At 40.7% G+C, this 27,062-nt stretch overlaps 1 protein-coding gene across 1 annotated transcript; it reads left to right on the top strand.

Annotated features, from left to right (window-relative positions):
- The first annotated feature begins 388 nt into the window (after positions 1-388).
- Positions 389-26,716, top strand: nfe2l3 (nfe2 like bZIP transcription factor 3). The gene is made up of 4 exons (XM_060943185.1): positions 389-1,099; positions 2,386-2,493; positions 2,612-2,698; positions 24,351-26,716. The coding sequence occupies exons 1-4, from the start codon at positions 689-691 to the stop codon at positions 25,551-25,553; spliced, it is 1,809 nt and encodes a 602-aa protein (XP_060799168.1). The 5' UTR covers positions 389-688; the 3' UTR covers positions 25,554-26,716.
- The last annotated feature ends 346 nt before the right edge of the window (positions 26,717-27,062 follow it).

A 27,062-nucleotide genomic window follows, 5' to 3' on the forward strand; every position in this document is an offset into this window, starting at 1 on the left:
GACGATGATTTAACACACAAGCCAAATACACGCGTTGCGAGTGGTAAGATGGCGGCCAGCTTGTTATCACATGATAACACATGATGCGTGACGTCATGCTCAAGAGGTCAGGTTTTACTATCCCCGCCCCTTTCTCCATTTATGGACTATGGACGCCCGTCGCCTCCTTATTTGAGCTTTAAACGTCCTATGAGTGACGTCACAGAGACTTTGTCCATCACTATGTTTTGAATTTCCGAGTTCTAAGGTGATGACTTTCTGGAAAATTCTATTCAATTATTAGTCAAATCACGTGCGCGACAAAGGAAATCCATCTGATTGGCTGTTAAAAAAAAAAAGTCGTCCAATTGGAGCTTGTTGCTATCGCACTGGTAGGCGAGCTCATGCACGTTATATAAATAAACCTTTATCTTCTCGTCTCTTCGGGTTCAAGGTTGCAGGAGAGCCAGGTTATTATGAGTATGTTGTGTAAAAGTGTTTCGCTTCGTCCTGTATGTTTTGCGCTCGAGTCCCTCTCTGGTGAGATGAGTCCTATGAGGAAGTTAGCGGAAGCCGAGGTTAGCCGGTTGGGAGACATTTCGCCGGTTTGGGCTGTTCCCTTTGTCTGAGAGCAGAGGCAGTGCGGTGCGGGCTCTTTTGTCTGGGCAGACTTTGTTAGGATTGTAGTGTTGGTGAATCGATTGGAAACATGCAGCAAATGAAGAAATGTTTCATGGACGGTCTGATTCAGCTCACCATCCTTCTGAGTTTGATAGGTGTTCGGGTGGACATCGGGTCCAGCCCGTTTAACTCTCCGTTAATAGAGATCGACGGAGGGCCAGGTTCAGCTTTCATCCAGACCCCGTTTCACTATTACCGGGACATCTCGGCCGGTCATCACGTGCACCCTAAACGCCCAGAATCGGAGGATTACATCACGAGCCGGAGGCTGCTGTCTGAAGTGCACGCGCTCGGCTCGCCGGTTCGTTTCCCCACGCGGCTCAGTGCGTGGCTCGTGCACCTGGTGCCTAATGGCGTGGGCCCGGAAGAAGTTCAGGACAATAACGGGTATGCGGGTGATGAAGAGTCCACTGATGAGAATGAATCCCACAACCATCCCGTGAGTTGTTCGCCTTTTCGGTCAGCCGGTGAACTTTCCAAATCGCGAGTAAGATCAAACGTCTGGCTCACTGAAGTAACGTGAGATTAGATGTCGGGCAAGTTCACAGCACAGTTCGCTACTTTGTTTACCAGATGTTAATCTAACGAAGTTGAAATGGTGAATGAACACAACACAGCACCTCTGGACCGTGTAGAAATAGCACATCAGGAGTGCATGCTTTGGTCAGATCGAGGCCCCACTGAATTAGTTTTTTGTTGTTGATTTAATGAAAAAAAAAAAATCCTCATAAGCAAAATCACTTTCACTTTAAGTGCCTGGAGGCCTGGTCACAGGTCGGATGTTTCATTATAGTACCAGAAACTGCACAGCTGTGGATGGTGTAATTTCACAATATTTATAAGAACTTGAAGTTTTTTTTTTTTTTTTATCTCATTATCTGTAGCCGCTTTATCCTGTTCTACAGGGTCTACGGGCGAAAGGCGGGGTACACCCTGGCCTGGACAAGTCGCCAGGTCATCGCAGGGCTGACACATAGACAACCACTGACACTCACATTCACACCTACGGTCAATTTAGAGTCACCAGTTAACCTAACCTGCATGTCTTTGGACTGTGGGGGAAACCGGAGCACCCGGAGGAAACCCACGCGGACACGGGGAGAACATGCAAACTCCGCACAGAAAGGCCCTCGCCAGCCACGGGGCTCGAACCCGGACCTTCTTGCTGTGAGGCGACAGCGCTAACCACTACACCACCGTGCCGCCCTGTTCTGTTCTGTTCCGTTCCGTTCTATTTTAAAGCTACTGTCTGTTACACACACAGTTACTGACCTTTACATTATTGTAAAGATGCCTGACAGATCCAAGGTATATCCAGTGTCTTGTTTGTTCTGAAAACCCTGAAACAATTTCAGTAGTTGTTGGCTTTTTATTTTTTTCACTGTCCTGCAACAATGTAAAGAAAATATTCCTGATCTGCCACTGAAAAATTTCTTTAAGCTAGTTTTCTCCTTTATGCTGCATGGAGCTGAGCTGACCAGAACAGTAACCACTTGGTGTAATTGTTGGGGGGAAAAGTGATCGTTTTGCACAGCTCTATAGCAATGTTGTTGCATTTCCTGTTTTGTGTTGCACGTGCTACTACTCCTTTTATAGCCAAAATATATGGTGGACAAGGTTTTTGTGCCCCATTTGAAGGTTGCTATATTGACTTTTTTTTTTTTTCTTGAGGTTTTGATTTTAAATAGTTATATCAATTCTTTCTTCATTTATGCCAATTTCCAGGAGGCAATTTTAACACAAACCGAAGAGGAAATTGTGAAAAATGATGAGGAAGGAATCCATCGCGATTCACCAACCCAACTCGCGCAAAGCTCAGCATTGGAACGAGAGGTAGGCTAACCTGTTGTTGTTATTGTTAGTCTTTGTTTTATATGTTGACTGTCTGTGTGTTCAGCCTATGAACTGTTATAATCATGATATGGTGCATGTGTAATATTTTGTTTGAAAGGTTCTGTTAAGTGGCAGTGTTCTACTTCCCCCTCGGTCTGGTGTTGAAGTCCACTCTCAATGGCCAGACTACCTGTCAGATTTCAATGTGAGTATTTTTCCCTTGAATGATGAGGAAAAAAACCCAACATTTTTATTGTAGTTTTGGGGTGAACACCACAGAAGGCAGGGCGGCACGGTGGTGTAGTGGTTAGCGCTGTCGCCTCACGGCAAGAAGGTCCGGGTTCGAGCCCCGGGGCCGGCGAGGGCCTTTCTGTGTGGAGTTTGCATGTTCTCCCCGTGTCCGCGTGGGTTTCCTCCGGGTGCTCCGGTTGCCCCCACAGTCCAAAGACATGCAGGTTAGGTTAACTGGTGACTCTAAACTGACCGTAGGTGTGAATGTGAGTGTGAATGGTTGTCTGTGTCTATGTGTCAGCCCTGTGATGACCTGGCGACTTGTCCAGGGTGTACCCCGCCTTTCGCCCGTAGTCAGCTGGGATAGGCTCCAGCTTGCCTGCGACCCTGTAGAACAGGATAAAGCGGCTAGAGATAATGAGATGAGAAGTTACTTTTTATTCTAGTCAAAACTAAGTGACTCAAGGCTGTTGTACCATTTAAGGATTTAATTGTTAGGCCTAGTCTTACTCAGTTAAAACCCCTTCTAATATACTGCATATCTAAATTCCACATACTGTAGCTGTATTTGTAGCCTACTTTCAGTTAAAGATACAATAGATGAGAAATGGTCCTCTATGTATAAGTGGGCTACAGTTATCACCACCTCAACCATCAGAGTGTCCAATACAGACAATTTGTACAATGTACTTTGCTTAATTTGTAGTGATCAAGCATGGTAAAGAACGATTATGGCTGCATTTCTGGAAGCATTCGGCAAGCACCGAAGGTTTGTAGGAACCTGTAGCTTGTTAGCGTTGTTTATTATTATTATTATTATTATTATTATTATCTCATCTCATTATCTCTAGCCGCTTTATCCTTCTACAGGGTCGCAGGCAAGCTGGAGCCTATCCCAGCTGACTACGGGCGAAAGGCGGGGTACACCCTGGACAAGTCGCCAGGTCATCACAGGGCTGACACATAGACACAGACAACCATTCACACTCACATTCACACCTACGGTCAATTTAGAGTCACCAGTTAACCTAACCTGCATGTCTTTGGACTGTGGGGGAAACCGGAGCACCCGGAGGAAACCCACGCGGACACGGGGAGAACATGCAAACTCCACACAGAAAGGCCCTCGCCGGCCACGGGGCTCGAACCCAGGACCTTCTTGCTGTGAGGCGACAGCGCTAACCACTACACCACCGTGCCGCCCCATTATTATTATTATTAATTCAATTATTATATTGAATGGAGCCCTGTGATGACCTGGTGACTTGTCCAGGGTGTACCCCGCCTTTCGCCCGTAGTCAGCTGGGATAGGCTCCAGCTTGCCTGCGACCCTGTAGAAGGATAAAGCGGCTAGAGATAATGAATGAATGAATGAATGAATTGGGAATAATGACTGGGTAATTTGAAATGCTGATTGGACATTTCATCTCCTTATCTGTAGCCACTTTATCCTGTTCTACAGGGTCGCAGGCAAGCTGGAGCCTATCCCAGCTGACTATGGGCGAGAGGTGGGGTACACCCTGGACAAGTCGCCAGGTCATCACAGGGCTGACACATAGACACAGACAACCATTCACACTCATTCACACCTACGGTCAATTTAGAGTCACCAGTTAACCTAACCTGCATGTCTTTGGACTGTGGGGGAAACCGGAGCACCCGGAGGAAACCCACGCGGACACGGGGAGAACATGCAAACTCCACACAGAAAGGCCCTCGCCAGCCACGGGGCTCGAATCCGGATCTTCTTGCTGTGAGGCGACAGCGCTAACCACTACACCACCGTGCCGCCCTGATTGGACATATTGGCAATAATTATTCCATCAGTTTTGTGCACTGTCCCTCAATGCATCTAGTGCCACTGTTGGGTCAGATTTCAAAGTCCATTTATGCTTAGAAATTTTGAATGGTTTGATGTAGGAATGAAATTCCAGCTTGTTTCATGCTGAGTTTAACAGATGATCCAGTGTCATTTTCTGCCATTTTAAAGGTCATAGGCAAAGGTTTTAAATTTATGCACATTTGAAACTTTTATATGTTTAAAAACCCTCTATAATTTTCTTCTGGTCCCAAGAAGTATTGTTAATAAGTAATAATTAAAATAAGTTAGAATAAGTTAACGTGGATCGTGGTGAATTTCTGCTCGGCGATTTTCGTGACCACTCGGTACGTGACATCATTCAAGACAAACAAATCGCTTCAGTTGAGTGCACTTCCGTTTATTTGCATTGCCATTCGGCTTGAGTGCAGACGTGCGTTCAGGAATTTCCAAAGAAAAAACATGCCTTATTGTTATGCAGTGAATTGTAACAATGGGACCGGTTCAAGAAGAAGATTTTACCTTTTTCCGAGAGAGGAGAAGAGGCGGTGAGAGTGGATTTTGCGCGTGAAGCGAGAGGGTTGGCAGCCGGGTAAATACGCCACTCTGTGCTCCGATCACTTTTTGAAGAATCCCCATCTGTTGGAGAGTTTGTGTCAGTGTCAGACAGAGAAGGCTCAAACCTGACACTGTTCTGACAAAATTCGAACACAAAATCAAGCAGTCAAAGAAGAAATGGAGCAGCAACGCTCAAGCAAAAAGGAGAAGATTGGAGGTAAACATTTTTACCTTTGCTTGCAATTGACAAATCAAGAATCCTGAGGGATCCTGTACAATCATTGTGGAAATGAGACAAAAGTGATATTTCCTTGCTTAGAGTTGGCTATAATTAGTATAATGCCACGGATGGCAGGCTAATGTGGCTTACCGGCGCACTGTCAAGTAATCGTTACCTCTATCCACTAGGGAGGGCGGTTTAATTGTTCTTCAAAAGGGCTCTTATTTAGTATTACGACGAAAGTAAGAATTTATTATAACTACCAGGATAAATTGTTTGGGCGCGAGTCTTGCTGAGGTCCGGGGTCACTGCGATCAGAGTCGGCCGAGTCGCTGTCCGATTCCGAGGCCGCACGGTCAAACCAGTGAGTCACATTCACCGATTGCTTTGCAACGTCCGTAGGTTCCTACATATATGGTTTCACCTCTCGATATTTAATTTGGAGAGTTCCTACTTCAAAATCGCTATCGCTTTCAGACATTTTACACAACCTCTCACGACTAAAGTCCGTACACGTGTGCTCGGTTTGCAAGTAAACACAGAGCTGCTCCCAGTCTGTTTGCCTTGAATGACGTCACGACGACGGTCCCCTGGCGGTGAAAGTGCACATAAGTGAGATATAAATAAACCTTTGGAACTTGCGCAAACCAGTATATTTTAACCGTTTTATTCAATTGTAGGGTGCAAATTAGACACCAGCAAGATTGAATTCGCTTTTTGGGTCGTTCTTCTAGAAAATAAAGTTGATATTCTACGTTCCACCTCCAACCCTTGCCTATGACCTTTAAGCCTCCTCCCCCCCCCCCCCCCCCCCTCAAATTTTAATATCTCACAATTTTCATCACCAAATTTGGCTCAGATTATCTTCAGCCAAATCTACAGAAGTTATCACTGTACTTGTGTTATCACTGCAGTTATCACTGTGCTGTGCTGTTACTACATTTTGCATGGCGCTTTTGAAGTGTGACATTTATTTATTTTAAATAATCACCTGTGTATTTATACTAAAACAATTATCTGTCTCAGGCTCAGTGAAATATTGTTAATTCTTTTTCCATGAAAGTTTATGGCAGGCCCTACAACCATACCTCAATGATTGCGGATAGTGCCAATACTTATTTCACCAATTTGAGCTCTGCCCCTTATCTAGCATCACTATTAGGTCATAATTAAAGTTATGCTCTTAACTTTGGAACTGTGTGATGTAGAAAGAAATTTTCCTCTTGGAAAAACATGCTTTTTCAGTCTCCTCCTCAGCTGTTCATTTGATTGCAACATTTAACAAGGAGCATCCTGACAAAAATCTCTAAAGAATTTTAATTTTGCAATAGCTTAATGTTCTAACATAAAATCTGGTTCAGCACCTTGTGTTAAAGCAACGAAATTTAAGTAATTGGAGGACTCTTCAACTGCTTGACCTAAAATTTTCATTCCCTTGTCATATGATTCCTTGAAAAATGCATGTATGCATGATGAAATTCATGCTTTTGAATTCTGAAATATAATATGAAATTAAGTAAGCTCCATCTACGGTACAAGCTGACGTCATTGTACATCACTTGAAGTCGTTGTGCATCTAAGGCCAAACCCCAGCTTTAAAATAAGAAACTATACAGTTGGACTTCCGGGAAGATGGTGGACGGGTTAGTAGCATAGCTTTCAGCTCGCCCAAGTCGGTAGAAATAAATCCACTCAATTTGAGTAACTCGACATACAATCGTCATAAACTTTGAGATGAGTGGTCACCGAAGCCGGAGAAACACTTAAATCTCAAAGAAAGCTCAAGAACAGTCTACAAAAGAAGAAGTCTCCGACGAAAGTGAACCTGAAAGTGAAGCGTCAGAGAAAATGGATCACGCCGAAACACTGAAAGCTGGACTTGCTAGCATCAGCAGTGATATATGGGACCTCAAGCAAGACTTCCGTAAAGAGCTGACAACATTTAAAGACGAACTCAAAGGTGAAATGAAACTAGAAATCGCTACCTTAAGACAAGACATAGAGCGAAAGCTTACAGAAAATCTCAAAGAACTTAGGGAGCAGAAGACGAGCATAACCGAGGCACAGGCTCGCATAGCGGAGTTCGAGGAGTACAACATAGAGACAAGCAGCCTCCTAACAAAACTAACCAAACAGACATGCCAGATGCAGGACAAACTAACGGACCTTGAAGCGAGGTCTCGGCGAAATAATGTCAGGATTTTCTGATTGCCGGAGGACACAGAAGGAAGCTCCATTACAGACTATCTTATAAATTACCATTACCAACTTCTTATAAAAGAGCTGGAACTACCCGAAGGAACCAATCTACAAACCCAACGTGCCCACAGAGCCCTCACGCTAAAACCAGGTCCAGGCGGTGCTCCGAGAGCAGTAGTGGTTAACTTTTTCTCAAGTTTGAAACTAAGGAGATGGTCCTACAGAAAGTCTGGCAGAAGAAGGGGATACAGGTGGGCAACAAGAAAATCCAATTTGACCACGATTCATTCAAAAGTGCAAAACATATCTGGGCATCAAGAGAGCACTGAAAGAAAAAGGGATCCGTTTTCAGACCCCATTCACAAAAATAAGAATCCATTGGAGCAACAGTGTTAAGAGCTACGACAACGCGAGGGATGCAGCGCAGGACATGAGAGCAAGGGGATTAAGCATGGATGTACCGGATGTGGATGCGGGGTGAGCGGAGGGGATGACTCGAGGTGCTCCGGGATGGCAGCGAGTGGGAGATGGCAAATCAAAGCAGGATACGCCGGCACATCGAGCGAAGGAGACGTTGCAAGAATACCAGAGGAGACCTGATATTTAACATCTTGTCTGTGTAAAAAGGTAGCAGGGCTTCAAAGAACACTGACCTGGCTCAATTCACGTTGAACTAACGAGGCAGTAAAAATGAGGTTGGTTGAGTTAATTAATACAAAAGGGCTTCAGATATTACAGTTCAATAAAGAGTAATACCGACAAGGCGAGGGATACTAAGGTTGGACTTGTCTAAACTAAGCTGGGCACGACTCTAGGTCTAGGGATGGGCCCTCACAGGAGAGGATTTTCCATCCACCCACCAACAGGGACAAGGGGGAGAAGAAGAAGAAATCCCAAGTGGAAGTTACCCAATGTTCTTAATGTTGTTTATGTTTAAGTTCATGCAATTTTTGAGCTGCTTGGGGGGACACATATGCACAATAGTGAAGTAATATGGTATGTAATGATCTGAAAATAATGTCCTTAAATGTAAATGGTCTAAATACACCTAAAAAGAGAGGAACAGTCATCTCATCTCATCTCATTATCTCTAGCCGCTTTATCCTTCTACAGGGTCGCAGGCAAGCTGGAGCCTATCCCAGCTGACTATGGGCGAAAGGCGGGGTACACCCTGGACAAGTCGCCAGGTCATCACAGGGCTGACACATAGACACAGACAACCATTCACACTCACATTCACACCTACGGTCAATTTAGAGTCACCAGTTAACCTAACCTGCATGTCTTTGGACTGTGGGGGAAACCGGAGCACCCGGAGGAAACCCACGCGGACACGGGGAGAACATGCAAACTCCGCACAGAAAGGCCCTCGCCGGCCCCGGGGCTCGAACCCAGGACCTTCTTGCTGTGAGGCGACAGCGCTAACCACTACACCACCGTGCCGCCAGGAACAGTAATAAAACTGAAAAAAGAAAAACATGTCATATTTTTACAGGAAACTCATCTGTCCCAGACAGAACATGAAAAATTAAAAAAAAAATTGGATTTAGGAATTCATATTATAGTACATATAAACAAGGTCATGGGGGGGGGGGGTTTATGACATTAATCCCAAATTCAACTATGTTTGTATGTAAAAAGGAAATCCAAGATAAAGAGGGAAGATATGTACTAGTGAAAGGAAAACTAGAAAATGAACCTGTTACGTTGGTAAATGTTTATGCACCTCCAGAAAGCAGTAAACACTTCTTTAAATCCCTGTTTAATGTTACTGCAACAGAAATGGAAGGTACTTTAATCTGTGTGTGTGGGGGGGGATTTCAACATGGTCATGAACCATAACTTGAATACAACAAGTTTTAAAAGGAAATAAAAAACAGATATCAAAATTTGTAAAGTTATCTTTAGAAGAAATGGGAATGATAGACGTGGAGAAGTCTCAACCCTACTGAAAAGGACTTCACACATTATTCGGCAACACACAATGTTCATTCAAGAATAGATTATTTTTTCATAAATATGGGGGATAGACACAGAGTGATTGAGTGTAAGATTGGAGGTGCTGATATATCAGATCATAACGCATTATTTCTAAAAATAAATCTGAATGCCAGGAAAAGACAGACAATCTGGAGACTAAATGTAGGAATACTAAATAATGAAGGACTGGTGAAAGATTTGAAGGAAGACATTAGGCAATATATGGAGGAAAATAACAATGGAGAGGTGGGCCTGCACACTACGTATATGGGACGCTTTGAAAGCGGTTGCTCGAGGAAAGATAATAGCTAGAACCACATTATTTAAAAAAAAATTAGAAGAGAAGCATATTCAAATCATTCTGTAACATTGAGAGAATTAGAGCAACAATACCAGAAGACAAATGACCCAAAAATATATAAACAAATTAAGGACACCAAAATGAAGATATCTGAATTACTATTGGATGAATATGGTAAGAAGAATACATATTTGAAGCAAAATTATTATGAAATTGGTCCCAGAGCGACAAAACTTTTAGCAAAACGTATCCGGAAACAGCAAGCAGTGAATACTGTACAAAAAATTAGAGTTCGACATACCAATGAGCTAATACATGAACCAGAGGGTATAGAGAGGGTATTTCAGGGGTTCTATAAAAAGTTATATACGCAGCCATCCGCTGCAAAAGAAGAGGAAATGAGAAATTTTTGAGAACAATTAGATCTACCATCAATTGGCTCTAGACAAAATGAAAGATTACCAGCAGACATTGCAAGAGAAGAGATTATTCAAGCGATAAATTCATTGAAAAATAATAAATCTCCAGGAAGCGATGGTTACCCTGCAGAATGGTATAAGGTTTTTAAGGAAGAATTGATACCAGCACTCCAGGCCTCTTTTAACTGGACTCTTAAAGAAAATAAAACCCCATTAACATGGAGAGAAGCAATTATTTCAATCACTTTAAAACCAGGCAAAGATAAAGACAGATGTGAAAGTTATAGACCGATCTCAGTACTAAATATAGATTATAAAATATATACATCCATTATCTCCAAAAGAATAAATACATTTATTGCAGAAATAATAGATGAAGATCAAACAGGGTTCATATCAGGTCGCCAAACATAAGACAATATTCGAAGAACTTTACAAATAATTGGCCAAACACAAAAAGGGAAGCAAAGCACTGTACTGGTTAGTATCGACACGAAAAAGGCATTCGATTGTGTTAATTGGAAATTTCTCTATCAAGTACTAGAACGATTTGGTTTCAATAATAAATCTGTACAACTGATTAAAACATTGTATCAAAAACCTTCAGCTAGAATAAAAATTAATGGAAATTTGACTGACAAAATATTGTTACAGAGATCGACCAGACAAGGATGCTGTCTGTTGCCGATTCTCTTCGCAGTCTTTATAGAGCCTTTAGCTCAAGCAGTTCGACAAAATAAAGAGATTAAAGGTGTCACAATTAAGGGTGTAGAGCATAAAATTGGGCTTTTTGCTGATGACATAATAGCTTTCCTCGAGCAACCGAACACATCGCTCCCTAATCTGATGAAGCTACTTGAACTGTATGGACATTTTTCAGGATATAAAATCAGTGTATCTAAAACTCAGATTTTAGCACTCAACTATAACCCATCGAGAGAGATCCAGGAATTATACAAATTAAATTGGAACTTTAAAAGCAATTAAATATTTGGGTGTTATGGTCACTAAAAACCTTTCTGAGCTATATAGTGCTAACTATAAAAAATTTAAAACAAGAAATACAGAAAGATATAACAAGATGGTCTACTTTACCACTGGGTTTAAATTCAAGAATTGATATAGTTAAACTGAATATACTACCGAGATTTCTATATGTGTTCCAATCCCTGCCAATAGATATCCCCCAAGGCCAATTCATAGATTGGGATAGAATGATCTCTAGATTTGTATGGGGTGGTAAAAAACCCAGAGTCCGATATAAAACCCTCCAGCTCCCCAAAGAAAAAGGTGGTATGGGTCTTCCAAAACTGATGGAGTACTTTTACGTTGCTCAACTGAGACCTGTATATTGTTGGTGTAAGTCAGAATTTAGAGCAAAATGGAAATATATAGGAAAAAGAAGAAAACAAAATTCCAATTCAAAATATGGTTGGGGATAGTCAGTTATATAAGGAACTTAAAATTAATATGAATCCAATAACAGTACACACATTAGATCTGTGGTTTAAAGTACTGAAAAAGTCCAAGATTCAGAATGATGCAAAAATATTAAAATGGGTAGGTTATGACAGCAATTTTAATCCGGCAAAGTATGATCAAAGATTTACACGTTGGGCAGAAAAAGGAATAACTGTGTGGTGTGTGTTAGAAAACAAAGAGGAGCTGGTGAGTTTTGAAAAACTCAGAAGAAGCTTTGAATTAGATTCACACGAATTGTTTAGATACTTTCAAGTAAGGGACTACTATAAAAAGGAGATCAAGTTGGATTCTTCCGGGGGAGTGAATGATGTCATCTGAATCATAGTTAAAGCATATCAGGACAGTAGCATAAGAATAATCTCATCACTATATCAAGGATTGAGTACTAACAACAAACATTCAACTAAATATATTAAGGTGAAATGGGAGGAAGAACTTAATGTAGAAATCACAGATGAGGAGTGGCACAAAATGTGGAAGATACATCAATCATCTACTAATTCACGAATTTGGAGGGAGTTTGCATGGAAGAATCTGATCCATTTTTTTTTATTACACCGAAAGTGAAGAGTAAGCAGCTGCACAGTCGTCAGAAATGTTGGCGAGGATGTGGATCTTTTAATGTAGACCACTCTCACATCTTTTGGAAACGTCAAAAATAAATGTATTCTGGGAAATGGTATGTTGGGAGCTACAGCAAATATTAGGGTATGGCGTGCCTAAGACTTGTTTAGTGCTTTATTTATGTAAATTCACAGGGACTGATATTACTCTTGATGGATACCTGATCAAAATACAACCCCGATTCCAAAAAAGTTGGGGCAAAGTACAAATTGTAAATAAAAAAGGAATGCAATAATTTACAAATCTCAAAAACTGATATTGTATTCACAATAGAACATAGACAACATATCAAATGTCGAAAGTGAGACATTTTGAAATTTCATGCCAAATATTGGCTCATTTGAAATTTCATGACAGCAACACATCTCAAAAAAGTTGGGACAGGGGCAATAAGAGGCTGGAAAAGTTAAAGGTACAAAAAAGGAACAGCTGGAGGACCAAATTGCAACTCATTAGGTTAATTGGCAATAGGTCATTAACATGACTGGGTATAAAAAGAGCATCTTGAAGTGGCAGCGGCTCTCAGAAGTAAAGACGGGAAGAGGATCACCAATCCCCCTAATTCTGCGCCGACAAATAGTGGAGCAATATCAGAAAGGAGTTTGACAGTGTAAAATTGCAAAGAGTTTGAACATATCATCATCTACAGTGCATAATATCATCAAAAGATTCAGGGAATCTGGAAGAATCTCTGTGCGTAAGGGTCAAGGCTGGAAAACCATACTGGGTGCCCATGATCTTCGGGTCCTTAGACGGCACTGGATCACATACAAGCATGCTTCTGTATTGGAAATCACAAAATGGGCTCAGGAATATTTCCAGAGAACATTATCTGTGAACACAATTCACCGTGCCATCCGCTGTTGCCAGCTAAAACTCTATAGTTCAAAGAAGAAGCCATATCTAAACATGATCCAGAAGCGCAGACATCTTCTCTGGGCCAAGGCTCATTTAAAATGGACTGTGGCAAAGTGGAAAACTGTTCTGTGGTCAGACGAATCAAAATGTGAAGTTCTTTATGGAAATCAGGGACGCCGTGTCATTCGGACTAAAGAGGAGAAGGACGACCCAAGTTGTTATCAGTGCTCAGTTCAGAAGCCTGCATCTCTGATGGTATGGGGTTGCATTAGTGCGTGTTGCATGGGCAGCTTACACATCTGGAAAGACACCATCAATGCTGAAAGGTATATCCAGGTTCTAGAGCAACATATGCTCCCATCCAGACGACGTCTTTTTCAGGGAAGACCTTGCATTTTCCAACATGACAATGCCAAACCACATACTGCATCAATTACAGCATCATGGCTGCGTAGAAGAAGGGTCCGGGTACTGAACTGGCCAGCCTGCAGTCCAGATCTTTCACCCGTAGAAAACATTTGGCGCATCATAAAACGGAAGATAGGACAAAAAAAGACCTAAGACAGTTGAGCAACTAGAATCCTACATTAGACAAGAATGGGTTAACATTCCTATCCCTAAACTTGAGCAACTTGTCTCCTCAGTCCCCAGACGTTTACAGACTGTTGTAAAGAGAAAAGGGGATGTCTCACAGTGGTAAACATGGCCTTGTCCCAACTTTTTTGAGATGTGGTGTTGTCATGAAATTTTAAAATCACCTAATTTTTCTCTTTAAATGATACATTTTCTCAGTTTAAACATTTGATATGTCATCTATGTTCTATTCTGAATAAAAAATGGAAATTTGAAACTTCCACATCATTGCATTCTGTTTTTATTTACAATTTGTACTTTGTCCCAACTTTTTTGGAATCGGGGTTGTACTACTGGTGGCAGGCAAGAAAGCCATCACTAGGAACTGGGGAAAGGAAACACCACCAACGAAAGATCAATGGATAACATTTGTGGAAGAAATCTTTTTAATGGAAAAATTGACACACATACTGAGGCTACAGGGAGCACAACTGGATAGGAAATGGGAAAAATGGACCCTATACAGGACTCTAAACGCTGATACTGGACTGGAATAATAACTGAAAGATATACCATTCTACAAGATTGTAAGAATAGTGTGCTCTCCCCAGGCAGCTTTCTGTTTAGTTTACTTGTGTTTGTTTTAATTGTTGCAAAAATATGTCAATAAAAATTTAAGTGACCAAAAAAAGAAACGATACAGTTTATCATTTATTTTTATTTATTTATTTGCACATGATAAAAGAGATTTACAAGAAAACATAAATGGAACAAAAACAGAAAACGTGCTGGGGGGAGAAAAAAAGCACAATGGCTTGTTCTAAGTCTTCCCCCATTTAAATTAACAAGTAATTAATAGAAATTTAACAAATTAGAGAATAACTATATTAACAATAGTAACAAATAATAACAAAGATAATAATAATAATATAATAATTGGTAACAAAATTATACATTAAACTGTAACTGGTATCATAACTGAAATAAATATAAACAATGTCAATTGCAGATAACAAAATATAAGTTAACGAGTGAAAATAAGAAACGAATAAAATGTAACCTAGGATCTATACATAAAGTAAAAAGTATAACTGATTGATTTCGAATAGTGAATAAATATTGTACTAATAACAGAAGCCTGGTGCATGGTGTAGTGTAATATTTTACAATTTGATCCAAGACTGAACTATATTTAAAGATAAAGGTCAAGTGTGGCTGGGGAATGAAAATAGGTGGTTTTTGAGATTACGTTTAAAACTAATCATGGATGTAAAACTTTTAAGGTGGAGGGGGAGGTTATTCCATTCAATTACACATTTGTATTGAACACTCTTTTGACCTAGGGATGTTCGCACTAGGGGGATATGTAGTTGGTCGCTTTGTCGAGTTTGGTAAGCATGAAATTGGGAATTAAGATTTAAAAAAACTATCAAATGTGTCTGGAAGAGAATTTCTAAGAAATTGGAAAGTGAAGATATTTAGCTGAAGTCTGTTGATATCAATAATATTTAAAATCTTAAGCTTCGTAAATGGAGGTAAAGAATGGGCATAAAAACTGGATCCGGTGGCCATACAAACAAATCTATTTTGGCGTAGTATTAGGGGCTGTAGTGTAGTTTTGTAGGCACATCCCCATACAATATTTCCGTAGGTCAGATATGGGTATATTAAGCTATTATATATGGTGATAATGGTTTGTTGAGTGAGAAGATGTTTGATTTTTCCCATAAGTCCAATAGTTTTAGATATTTTATTACATAACATGGCTATATGTGTTTTCCAGGTCAGTTTGTCATCTATTATTACGCCTAAGAATTTAGCTTGACACTCTTGAGAACGGGGCATACTTTTTAGTAAGATTTTTGTGGTATTTCTATTGTAGATTTTATTTTTATTACAGAAAATAAGGAAGTATGTGTTTTTGGCATTGACAGATAATTTGTTAGCCTCGAACCAGATAACTTTTTCTAATTCTTGATTAGCTAGTTTTATTAGAGTATTAAAGTTTGAGTGTGAAAGGAAAAGATTGGAGTCATCTGGAAATAAGATAAAGAAGATGATTGTGGAAGCTTGTGCAAGGTTATTGATGTAAATTAGAAATAGTAAAGGTCCTAAAATTGATCCCTGTGGTACTCCACATTGTACTGTTTTAAGTGTAGATTTAGTGTTGTTAATTGTTACATATTGTTGTCTGTCAGATAGATAAGAAGAGAGCCATTTTAATGCAGAGTCATTTATGCCATATCGTTTTAGTTTGCTTAGTAGAATAGAATGATTTACTGTGTCGAATGCTTTAGATAAATCGAGAAAAATCCCAATGGTGTACTCTTTGTTGTTTATAGCTGAGGAAATTTTGTCCATTAACTGAATCAGTGCCAGAGAGGTGGAATAGCCCTTTCTGAAGCCATATTGGTGTTTGTATAGGATGTTATTATGATCTAAATGTTTCAGAAGATGGTTATATATTAGTTTTTCGAGAACTTTAGATATACAGGGGAGAACAGATATGGGTCGATAATTGTTGATATTAAGTGAATCACTACTTTTAAAGATGGGAGTTACCTTTGCAACTTTTAGTGAGTGAGGAACAACTCCATTTTGCAAGGAAAGAGTAAGAATGTGTGTAAGAGGGGCAATGATATGGGGCAGGGAAAGTTTTAGAACTTTAGCGCTTATTTCATCATGCCCAGCAGCTGAATCTTTTAGGTTTTTGACGATGTCTGTGATTTTGGCATTAGTTGGTGGTATAAAGGTCGATAAATTAGATTCTACTTGTAAGGTAATGTAGTTCAGAGGGTCCTGTGGTCCTTTTTGTATTTTGCTTTCTAGTAAAGGCCCAATATTGACAAAAAAATCATTGGATTCATCACATAGTAGTTCTTTATTTTCGATAGTTTTATTTCCAATTTGAATTTTGTTTGGACCGGGTGTTTTTATTTTGTCACGATTTAAGACGTCATTTATCATTCTCCATGTTTGTTTTATATTAGAAGCGGCTTCAGTAAACTTTCTGTGATAGTGTTCTTTCTTTGCAGTTCTAAGGAGATGATTTAGCTGATTTTGGTACTTTTTGTAGACACTGTGGTTAAGGGGTGTAGGGTTCTTGATGTACTTAGCATAAAGTTTGTTTTTTCTGCGTATTGATTTTAATATTCCGCTACTTAACCAAGGTTTTTTTCGAGAATGGATGAAAATTTTTGCGTTTTTCTTAGGAAAACATTTTTCATATAAAGATCCATACGTTTCAAGAAACTGATTGTAAGCTTTCTCTGTGTCCGCCTTGGTAAGTATGTTGTCCCAAACTATACCTGTTAGGGATTCTGTAAATTTCTGAATGTTTGGCATGTTAATGAGACGGTAAGATATTTTGTCTGTCTTCCTAGTTGGTTCCACTAAATCAGATATAAGGAATATCGGAAAGTGATCCGATACATCTGTTACCATAATCCCAGCCGTGTAGTCGATGTTAAGTGTGTTTGTGTATATGTTATCAATTAGGGTAGCAGAGTGTGGGGTAATCCTGGTGGGCTTGTATACAAGAGGGAAAAAGGAGTTAGGGAAAATGTTATTAATGTGATCAGTAGTAGGGGAATGCGAGGTTTTAAGTAAGTCTATGTTATAGTCTCCAAGAATGTAGCAAGTACTCTTTTTTCTTTGTTGATATTATTCAGGCGTTTTGTCAATTGGCTATTAAATTGTTGAATGCCTGTATTAGGAGGACGGTATACGCCGCCAATGACGATTTTTTTCCCCTCATTACCATTTGAAAACAGTTCAACAAAAATACACTGCGTGCCCGATTCATCGATTACGATACAAATTCCAAGTCGTTTCTTTCTATACAAGATAAATAATTTCTTATGTATAGAGAAACACCCCCCCACCTACCTTGTTCAGTCTACAGTGATGAATGCTTTTATACCCGGGTATGTTATTATTGTGGATTGTATTTTCAGTTAGCCAAGACTCTGTGAGAGCAATTACTGAGAACCTATGTTTTATAGAGTATAGGTATTCATTGAGCTCCTCGAAGTGGCGCGAAAGGCTCCTTACATTTAAATGAAACAGAGAGAGAGAATTGCTTTTTCTTGATTTGCATGCATTGATGAATGAGTCAGTGTTGTAATACTGTGTGGTGCTCTTAGAAGAACTATAGTAGTTATTCAAGAAATTTAAATCAGGGTCGAGAGATGAAAAGTGTGATTCATAAACATTTTCATTTAAGTCAAAGGGGTTAAAAACTAGGGTACTTAAGTCACTGTTACTTATTTGTGAAGGTAGAGATGGCTGTTTTTCAGTAGTGGAGATCATGAGGTTTGATTACCGGCGATGACTTAGTCGAGTCTGGTTTCTTCATGTGTTGGCCCTCCTTGGTGTGTCTCTCGATGGGTGCACGACCAGCCGATTGTACTGTAAGTATGCCACGTTTCCTCTCTCTCTTGCTGCCCGCATTTCCGGGAGGAGTTCTTTCCTTTTTTGGCGTACTGCTTCCGAAAAGTCTTTGTTGATGTAGATGTTCGATCCTTTGAGGTACTTTGCTCTCTGCATGATGGCTTCTTTGTCTTTGTATCGGAGAAGTTTTGCAACAATGGGTCGTGGCCGGCTGTCTTCCTGGAATTTTCCATTACGATGAGAATGTTCGATTTCAATCTTAAGTGGGTCGAGCTTGAGTTTGTCCTTGAGGATTTCTCTGACTTTCTGTTCACATTGGTACCAGTTCTCTTGTTTGTTGTCAGGGACGCCGTCGATCAGAATGTTATTACGACGAGACTGGTTCTCCAAGTAATCGGATTTATGAAGGATCATGTTGATGTCAGCTCCTAGACGATCTATTTTCGTCTCAACTTCCTTGATATTGTGGCTCTGGTCATGTTGTTTTGCTTTACCGTCTTGGATTTCCGCCTGGGAGAATTGTAGACTGTCCTTTATTTCCTGCACCTCGCGGATGAGACCGTCCATTCTTTTGTTGTTGGTATCCATTACTGTTGCGATGAAAGACTGAAAGGTGGATTGTTGTCTCATCAACAGGTCCTCATATTTTGCCCTTTGTTGAGCTAGCATTTCTTTCAGGGTACCAAGAGTGACTACGTCCTCATCATTTAGTTGTTTTTGTCCTCGAGTAGGCATGGTATCGACGGTATGTGGGAATTTAGAGATCACACAATTCCTACCTGGGTAGATCTAATTAGTGGAATCCGATGTAAATCTGGCGGGAGTGGGGATGGACACACCGCGCCGCGGGGGCTCCTTTTAAGCCCACTACGGTTAATCCGCGTGAAACAGAAGTGTAGACAACTCGCTGCCGGGCTCGCCAGGCCGATCACTAGTTGTTGGGACAAAACTGGCTTCAAGTCGCTTCAAATTGCAAATGACGGTTTGAAGACGATCTCCGTGGTCCTTGAATGTCCAACTTACAAGGATGTCTTGTTAGTTTAAGTAAAAGTCGTAAAAATTCGCCTTTTTTTTGCTGATAGTTACGGAGCTGTAAAAACCGGTGTCTTTAACCTCTGGCGCATGCGCACTCCTCTTCAACATGTTTTGTTTAATTTTTTTTCCCCCTGAAATTGGCTGAAGTTGAGCTAGCTAAACTCCCAAACTGTATTTCTTTGCCATTTGTTAATGGGACACCACCATGAGTCTGCTGTATTTTCATCGCTATTCTGACATTGGCTCACTAGTGTCTCTGGTATTGGGGGGGCGTGGTTATGCAAGAGCCATGTAAATTTGCAGATGGCACATGTAAAAATACATTTTTGACCAAAATTACACTTTGGTTTCATCTTTGTAAAAACAATATTATCTGCACACTATGATTTCCCAGCTTCGTGCATTCTCAAGCACTTATGTTGGTCAGTTTTTATCCCCCGCTGGCCGAAAGGCCCAAAGAGGGATTATGTCGTGGTGATGCCCGTCCATCCCGGGAAGGGTACTTGCCTTCTGAAATCAACTCCTCTAACAATTTTTGGAGGAATTTCACGAAACTTGGCAGGATTCTTTGTTATATATCGTTAATAGGCATATTATAATTTTGTTAAATTTGGTCACATTTTACCAGAGTTACAGCCCTTGATTAACAAAATTATACTTTGACAATTTCATGAGTGTGTTTTCCTTCTGAAATCAACTCCTCTCACAATTTTTGGAGGAATTTCACCAAACTTGACAAGAGGCATTGTTATATGTTGGTAATATGCATGTTGTTTTGTTAAATTTGGTTACATTTTACCAGAGTTGTGGCCCTTGATTAACAACCTTGTACTTTCACAATTTCGTGAAGGTGTGCTCGCCTTCTGACATCAATTCCTCTCACAATTTTTGGACAAATTTCTCAAAGCTTGGCGAAAGGCCTTGTTATATGACGGTAATACGCATATTGTGATTTTAATTTCGTTTGTGAAAATTTGACCAGTTTTGATCCTTGATTAAATAACTTGTACTTTGACAATTTCATGAGGGTGTACGTTCTTCTGAAATCAACTCCTCTCACAATTTGTGGAGGAATTTCACCAAACTTGGCAAAAGGCTTTGCTATATGACAGTTATACGCGTATTGAAATTTTGTTTAATTTGGGCAAATTTTACCAGAGTTATACCCTTGATTATTAACAAACTTTGGCAATTTCATCAAGGTGTCCTTACTTTCTGACATCAACTTCCCTTACAGTTTTTATCCCCTGCTGGCTGAAAGGCTCAAAGGGGGATTATGTCGTGGTGATGTCCATCCCGGGAAGGGTACTCACGTTCTGAAATCAACTCCTCTCACAATTTTTGGAGGAATTTCACAAAACTTGACAGGATTCTTTGTTGTAGGTCAGTAATGTGCATATTGCAATTTCGTTCAATTCAGTCTTATTTTACCAGAGTTATGGCCGAGTTGCCAGTGGGGGATATTGTGCTCTCAGAGCACTCTTATGTTTTGATGTACTGTGAATTCCAGATAACCTCCAGGGGCAGTGTTTCAACACCTGGATATTTTCTATGCACCTGGTGATCATATAACATTACCAACAATAACTGTATTTTGTATAATGTTAGCCAAGTCAAATATGTATTGATGGATTTTAGTTCCTATTAATGAACTCACATCAGTCTCCCAATGGAGTGAGTGTGACACTCATATCTGAATGCTCTTCCAGTCTGTTTGAAGGTCAGTTCCTTGAGACCCACTGGTATAGGTTCCCTAGAACATTAGGTTGCACATGTAACCATATAGGGTGGCATGGTGGTGTAGTGGTTAGCGCTGTCGCCTCACAGCAAGAAGGTCTGGGTTCGAGCCCCGTGGCCGGCGAGGGCCTTTCTGTGTGGAGTTTGCATGTTCTCTCCGTGTCTGCGTGGGTTTCCTCCGGGTGCTCCGGTTTCCCCCACAGTCCAAAGACATGCAGGTTAGGTTAACTGGTGACTCTAAATTGACCGTAGGTGTGAATGTGAGTGTGAATGGTTGTCTGTGTCTATGTGTCAGCCCTGTGATGACCTGGTGACTTGTCCAGGGTGTACCCCGCCTTTCGCCCATAGTCAGCTGGGATAGGCTCCAGCTTGCCTGCGACCCTGTAGAACAGGATAAAGTGGCTAGAGATAATGAAATGAGATGTAACCATATTCTAGTAACTCCAGATTCAGGGTGTTGCTCTTGTTGTGACCTGCAGCAAGTGTGTGTCGACTTGTTTTTGTCACCTGTTTGTTTTGGGCATTTTTTTTTAAACTTTGTGTTCAGGTTATTTAATTTTAGTGCCACATCAACAAACAAGTATAATTCAGTAGTTACAAGGAGTGCCTTTTTCCAATGGACTTGACTGACATTAGTTGACAGAAACAAGGATATAATCATGTAGACTTCTGTGGCATGGAACAAAATGAAATGTATATTAAAAACAAAAATACTGGCCATTTTAAGAATTTGTCAAGAAAACAGGAACAAAGAGGCAGAGTTCATCAGTCTTTGAAGATGACTGATGAGCTAGAAGCTAATGTCAAGCACTTAGACAACCCCACCCCCCCAAAAAAAAACCTAACTTGGATTCGCAAATTTTGAACAATTGTAGACCAATTTCCAATCTTCCTTTTACCTTGAAATTATGTGAAAGGGCTGTTGCTGATTTTACTGCCTACCTATCTGACACAAATCTTTTTGATAATTTCAATCTGGTCTTATACCCCACCATTCCACAGAAACTGGCTTAACCAGAGTAATTGGTGTCATTGATTATTGCTGTTTCTTGACTTGAGTGCAGTGTTTGACCACGTAGACCATCATAGGTCCAGCCAGAAGTAAAGCATCAGGATGGATCAGGAAGGTCTGAAAAGCAGGAGAGACCAGAATCGCTGGTGCCTCAGGATCAACGTGTAACTCGACCAAGAGGGGGGAGAGGGAGAGAAAACACAGGTTGTTGGGTATGCCTGGTGTCACTTAATGGTTATGAACCGTATACATTGTGCGCTGAGTGCAAACAGGGACTCCGGCAAGACTATGACAGCATAGCTAAGGGGGGGGGGGGGGGGGTAGTAGTAACAGCATCCATACATCCCAGTTTACCAAAACACTCTATGCCTGAGGACCCTCTAAATCCACTCCTTTACCTAATAAAACGCTATTAACAAAAAGCTTGACTAAACAGAGATGTTTTCAGCCAAGACTTGAACACTGAGACTGTCTGAGTTCTGAACACTACTTGAAAGGCTGTTCCCGAACTCTGGGCTTTGTAAGAAAAGGCTGTGCCCCTGATGTAGTCTTCAGAATATGAGGTACCAACAGATAGCCTGCACCTTTGGATCTAAGTAGGTGTGGCGGATCATAAAACAGTTACTGACTGACTGTTAGCCTAGCCAAATGTGGACAATTGTATGAGAATTTGTGTTAACATTGATGACTGCAGTATTTCTAAAAGTTCAACCCTCAAATGGAAAAATGTATTTTTATGCAGGTGCTGTAGCATTTAATCCAGTAAATTATGGCATGTTTCATGTAAATAAGATGAGGTAAAGTGAGCTGAAATGAGCTGGAACAGTATTGTGGCACCTTAATAGGGATGTTCACACGGCACATATTTGCATCGATGCTGCACCGATGTATTATGTTGCGATATATCTTACACCGGTGTAAATTTTGTGGAGCATTCACACGTCACAAACCTGCTTACTAGAGAGAAGCGTGTTAGCACCGGTGCAGCCCCACTTGCGTTCACACGGCAGTTTTTGCGACCGTGCTATACGATAGTAATAATGCGGAAATGAAATATGCGCATGCGTGAAAATGTACTTCCTTTTCCCGGTTGTCATGGCATCACCAAGCGCCGGGAAAACAACGTGGATGAAGACACCAGTGTTGCCAGATACTGCTGACGTTTTCCAGCCCAAAACATGTTCAAATCCGCCAAAATGCACTTAAAACCGCCCAATCTGGCAACACTGGAAGACACGCAGTTCTGTTGTTGTTGATATTCGCCATTTTGGAAGCGCAAAATACCAGGATGCAAATTATGCAATGCCCGTAGGTAATCAACTCTCCTCACGCGTAGCGAGTCTACCCCTGTAGCGTTCAGACGTCCCATTTTATATCGGTGCTGCCCCCCAAACTAGCATTTACTCCGGAGTAAATTTCTTAAACCACCTCCCGAGCAGGGTTAGATTTGCACCGGTTTAAGCAGCTTTCAGGGGCTACACCGGTATAACTTTGTACCGTGTGAACGCTCTACCGGGGCAGCCCCGGTGCTACACCGGAGTAAAAGTTGCCGTGTGAACATCCCTAATAACTCTGAGAGGGTAAAAATCGCTTTCTACTTGTTTCTACAGCCTGATGGACGGCAAGAACCAAAATCTGTCACTGCTTCACATAAACAAAAAGGACCAACTGTGTTTCCCAAGAAGAAAGACCCAAACATTTGACTTGAGATGCGTGAAGACTTTTTAGATTTACACTGTTTGAACACACATTGATTTTATCCATATTAATTCATTCCTATTGCAGATTCCTGTTAAACTGTTAACATGTAACGAAAACATGGTGTCTCTCATTGCACCTTTCTGTGAGCCCACTAGTGAAATTAACACTTGCACTGCTACTGCCAGCGATTAGTTTTACGCTCCAAGGTGTTCTTTTTAAATGAAGGGCACACTGTTATTGAAAACCTTTACGCTGAAGTGTGTTGTTTATTTAAATGACAGTTACAGTTTATTTAAACAAGTAAGAAAACAGCACATTGCTGTTTAGCATGCAGGTAAAAATGAAGTGGTGATAAGTAGCCTATAAGTAAACGTAACATGGATGAACTGTTTAAAAAAAAAAATCACGAGTGGATTCCTTATCCAACATGTACATTGAAATGCTCTATGAAAACACGGGGGACTGGCAAAGCGTCTGATCGCATTTAAAATGTGCATCTACCTTTCCCGCCTCTTGCCAAAGCCATGCTAGTTTACCTCTCTGAGCCTATTCGTTAGCCTACATTTTTCTAATATGCAGAATGAATATGGGAAGTATATACAAGTGAGCACTTAGGTTTGCAGTATTGTGTGAGTCATGTAGCTTTTACTGCAATTGCAATTTATTATGCTGGCTATTGTTCTGATAACCTTTTCCCCCCACTTCACCCTCCACAGGATTTTGAGTCTTTGATTGCGCAGCATGTGCCTGACATGGACCCTATCAGCTCCAATGCCAGCCTTCAAGATGCCATGGTTAGCAGTGGTGGGGATTACAGACCAGACCCATCTAGAGGGGGAGCGCACACCACACCACACCAAACACCTTCTGTTTTCAACCTAGAGTCTATAAACTCCTCAAATCGACACACACCTCGAACAGCTGTTGGTGCTTTGGCTTTGCCTCCTTTCTCTTCATTGGGGAATAGCTCTCATGGAACCTCCCACTCCAGGGTTGGTGGTTATTTGGATGAGGCTGTGTTTGAGCAGATAAATTTGTTGGGTCTGGATGGCTTGTCGAGTATGGAGGGACAGGAACTAAATGGAATGGATGGCAGCTTGGATGCTCCATGGCTGGAGGACTCTGACTCTGGCCTGTCATTGGAAACTGATTCCAGAAGTCCTGCCTCTATGTCCTCTTCAGATTCATTTTTTGAGGGTGGAGCCATGGGCTACAGCAGTGAAGTAGAGTCCCTTTTAAGTAATGGTGGGGCTTGTTCATCATCTTGCTACGATTGGCCACAAGTAAGCCTTAACAAAAAAATCTGGCATGATCACAACTATTCAGCCCAATCATCTGAAGACCATGGCCCAAAATGTTGGCCTCAACCTCCTACAGCTATAAAACAGGAAGTAATGAGTGAGGATGAAACTGGATTTGAGGAGCCAAGCCGGGATGAACAGCGCCTGCAGGCTATGGGTCTTCCATTTTCCGCCCCTCAAATTGTTAACATGCCAGTGGAAGACTTCCTGGAGCTGCTGGAAGGGCAGAGACTGTCCACATCAGAAGTCACACTCTTGCGGGATGTACGCAGACGTGGAAAAAACAAATTGGCTGCACAAAACTGCAGAAAAAGGAAGCTGCATGCTATCCTGGGCCTGCAGACTGAGGTGGAGGGACTTGTTGCTCAGCGTGATGCCCTTCTGCGTGAGAGAACATGCACCACCAAGGCTCTGTCAGCTACAGCTGAGCGTTTCGGAATGCTTTCTCGTGTTGTGCTGAGACAACTGAGGGATGAACATGGACAGCCCCTTAGCCCAGAGCAATACACACTCCACTGTGGCACAAACGGACGCATAGTGGTCCGACCTCGACCAAACGCTGTGAGAATGACAACAAGGGCCAAAACTACAAAGAGGAAGAAGGATAAAAAACCTTGAGGGCATTCTGATTTTTTTTTTTTTTTTTTGTGTGTGTGTGTGTGTGTGTGCGCGCACGCGCATTTCTGAAAGGGCTACTTGGTCTCGGACTACTGAACCTTCCCCTTTTAAATATTTAAATGAAAAGTGATGTTAAAAGTACAATATAATGGACTAAAGTTTCTTTGCTAAAAGGCGTGTATCAAAGGCACTGGACATATATATATATAAAAAATTAATTTTAAAGAAAAAGATGCACAACAGGGTTCCCCAGCCCCAGTCCTGGAAATTCTAGCACAATTGTTAATCATTAAAACATAAATGGCACACTTTATTATTAACAAACATGGAGATATGAAGGTATAAATGCAGGTTATTCTGTGTTGAGTTGTTTTTTTTTTTTTTGTTTGGTTGGCTTTTTTAAATAAATTATTATGGTGATCAGACTCCATAGCTTGTTATGCAATTGTTATCCTGATTATGCAATTGTTAGTTTTTAACCACATGACTGTTCCACGATGGCCTTATTAGTCCACTTCTTGGGTCTCAATACATTTGTATTGACCTCATTTGGCTTTTTACTGGATTTTACACGGTTGCGCTTTTTGTTTTTTGTTCATTTTATGTATAACATATAAATATTGTGTGAGGTTTTAAAATAAATTTATCCTAACTGATGGCTATAAAGTTTACATGTAAAATATTTCCTATTCAACATTTCAATTCCAGAATTATTGGCATGCTTCATAAAGTGTGCAAAATGATTTAATAAATTATTTTGTCGAATGTTCATTTCCCAAGCAGACAAAACAAAATCAGTTGTAACCAGTAGAAAAAAAATGTGCACATTTCCCTGTATTGCACAAAGCATGTAATGCATGTGTTGATATTTTTTATGCATCAATTTTTGGTCATTTTCATGAAGGGTGCCAGTAATTCTGTAATGCACTGTGCCTGTATTATGGCTATCAAATTTGTTATACATGCTATATCTGTTGTTGCAGCATTGTGTGTATTTAAAACAGTCAGCAAATTTAAAGGTCAGTACTGAGACAACTTTCTCCCCATGTTTATTTGCAGATATTTGCCAGTTGTTCCACAGAAAAATGATAAATCTGTCAAAATACGTTTTGTTTTAAACTATGGAAAATCTCAAGATGAATAAAGGAGGAAGTTTTAATGATTTTTGGGTTGGTGTATGTGCTGCATGCATTCCTGTTGGACCACAGAACTGATGGTGTTCTCCCTTTAGTCATCACTTGAATCTAAATGCATCATATAAATATAAACTCCATCAATTGAATCTGGTGTTTAAGAACTTTATCACTTTAGCTCCAAATGAATGCAATTTGGACACCATGAGTTGCTGTATAATTACAATTATTCTTCACTGGAACTAAGAGACCCAAACTTGTTTCAGTATGATGATGCCCCCATGCACAAAGCGGTTTATCCTGGGCTAAGGAGGGAAAGAACTGTGCCAAGTTTCCTAAAAGCATTGTAACACAAAGATCATTGTTAAATGGTAGA

This window comes from Neoarius graeffei, chromosome 16 (genome assembly GCF_027579695.1).
Source record: "Neoarius graeffei isolate fNeoGra1 chromosome 16, fNeoGra1.pri, whole genome shotgun sequence".
Taxonomy (NCBI): Eukaryota; Metazoa; Chordata; class Actinopteri; order Siluriformes; family Ariidae; genus Neoarius; species Neoarius graeffei.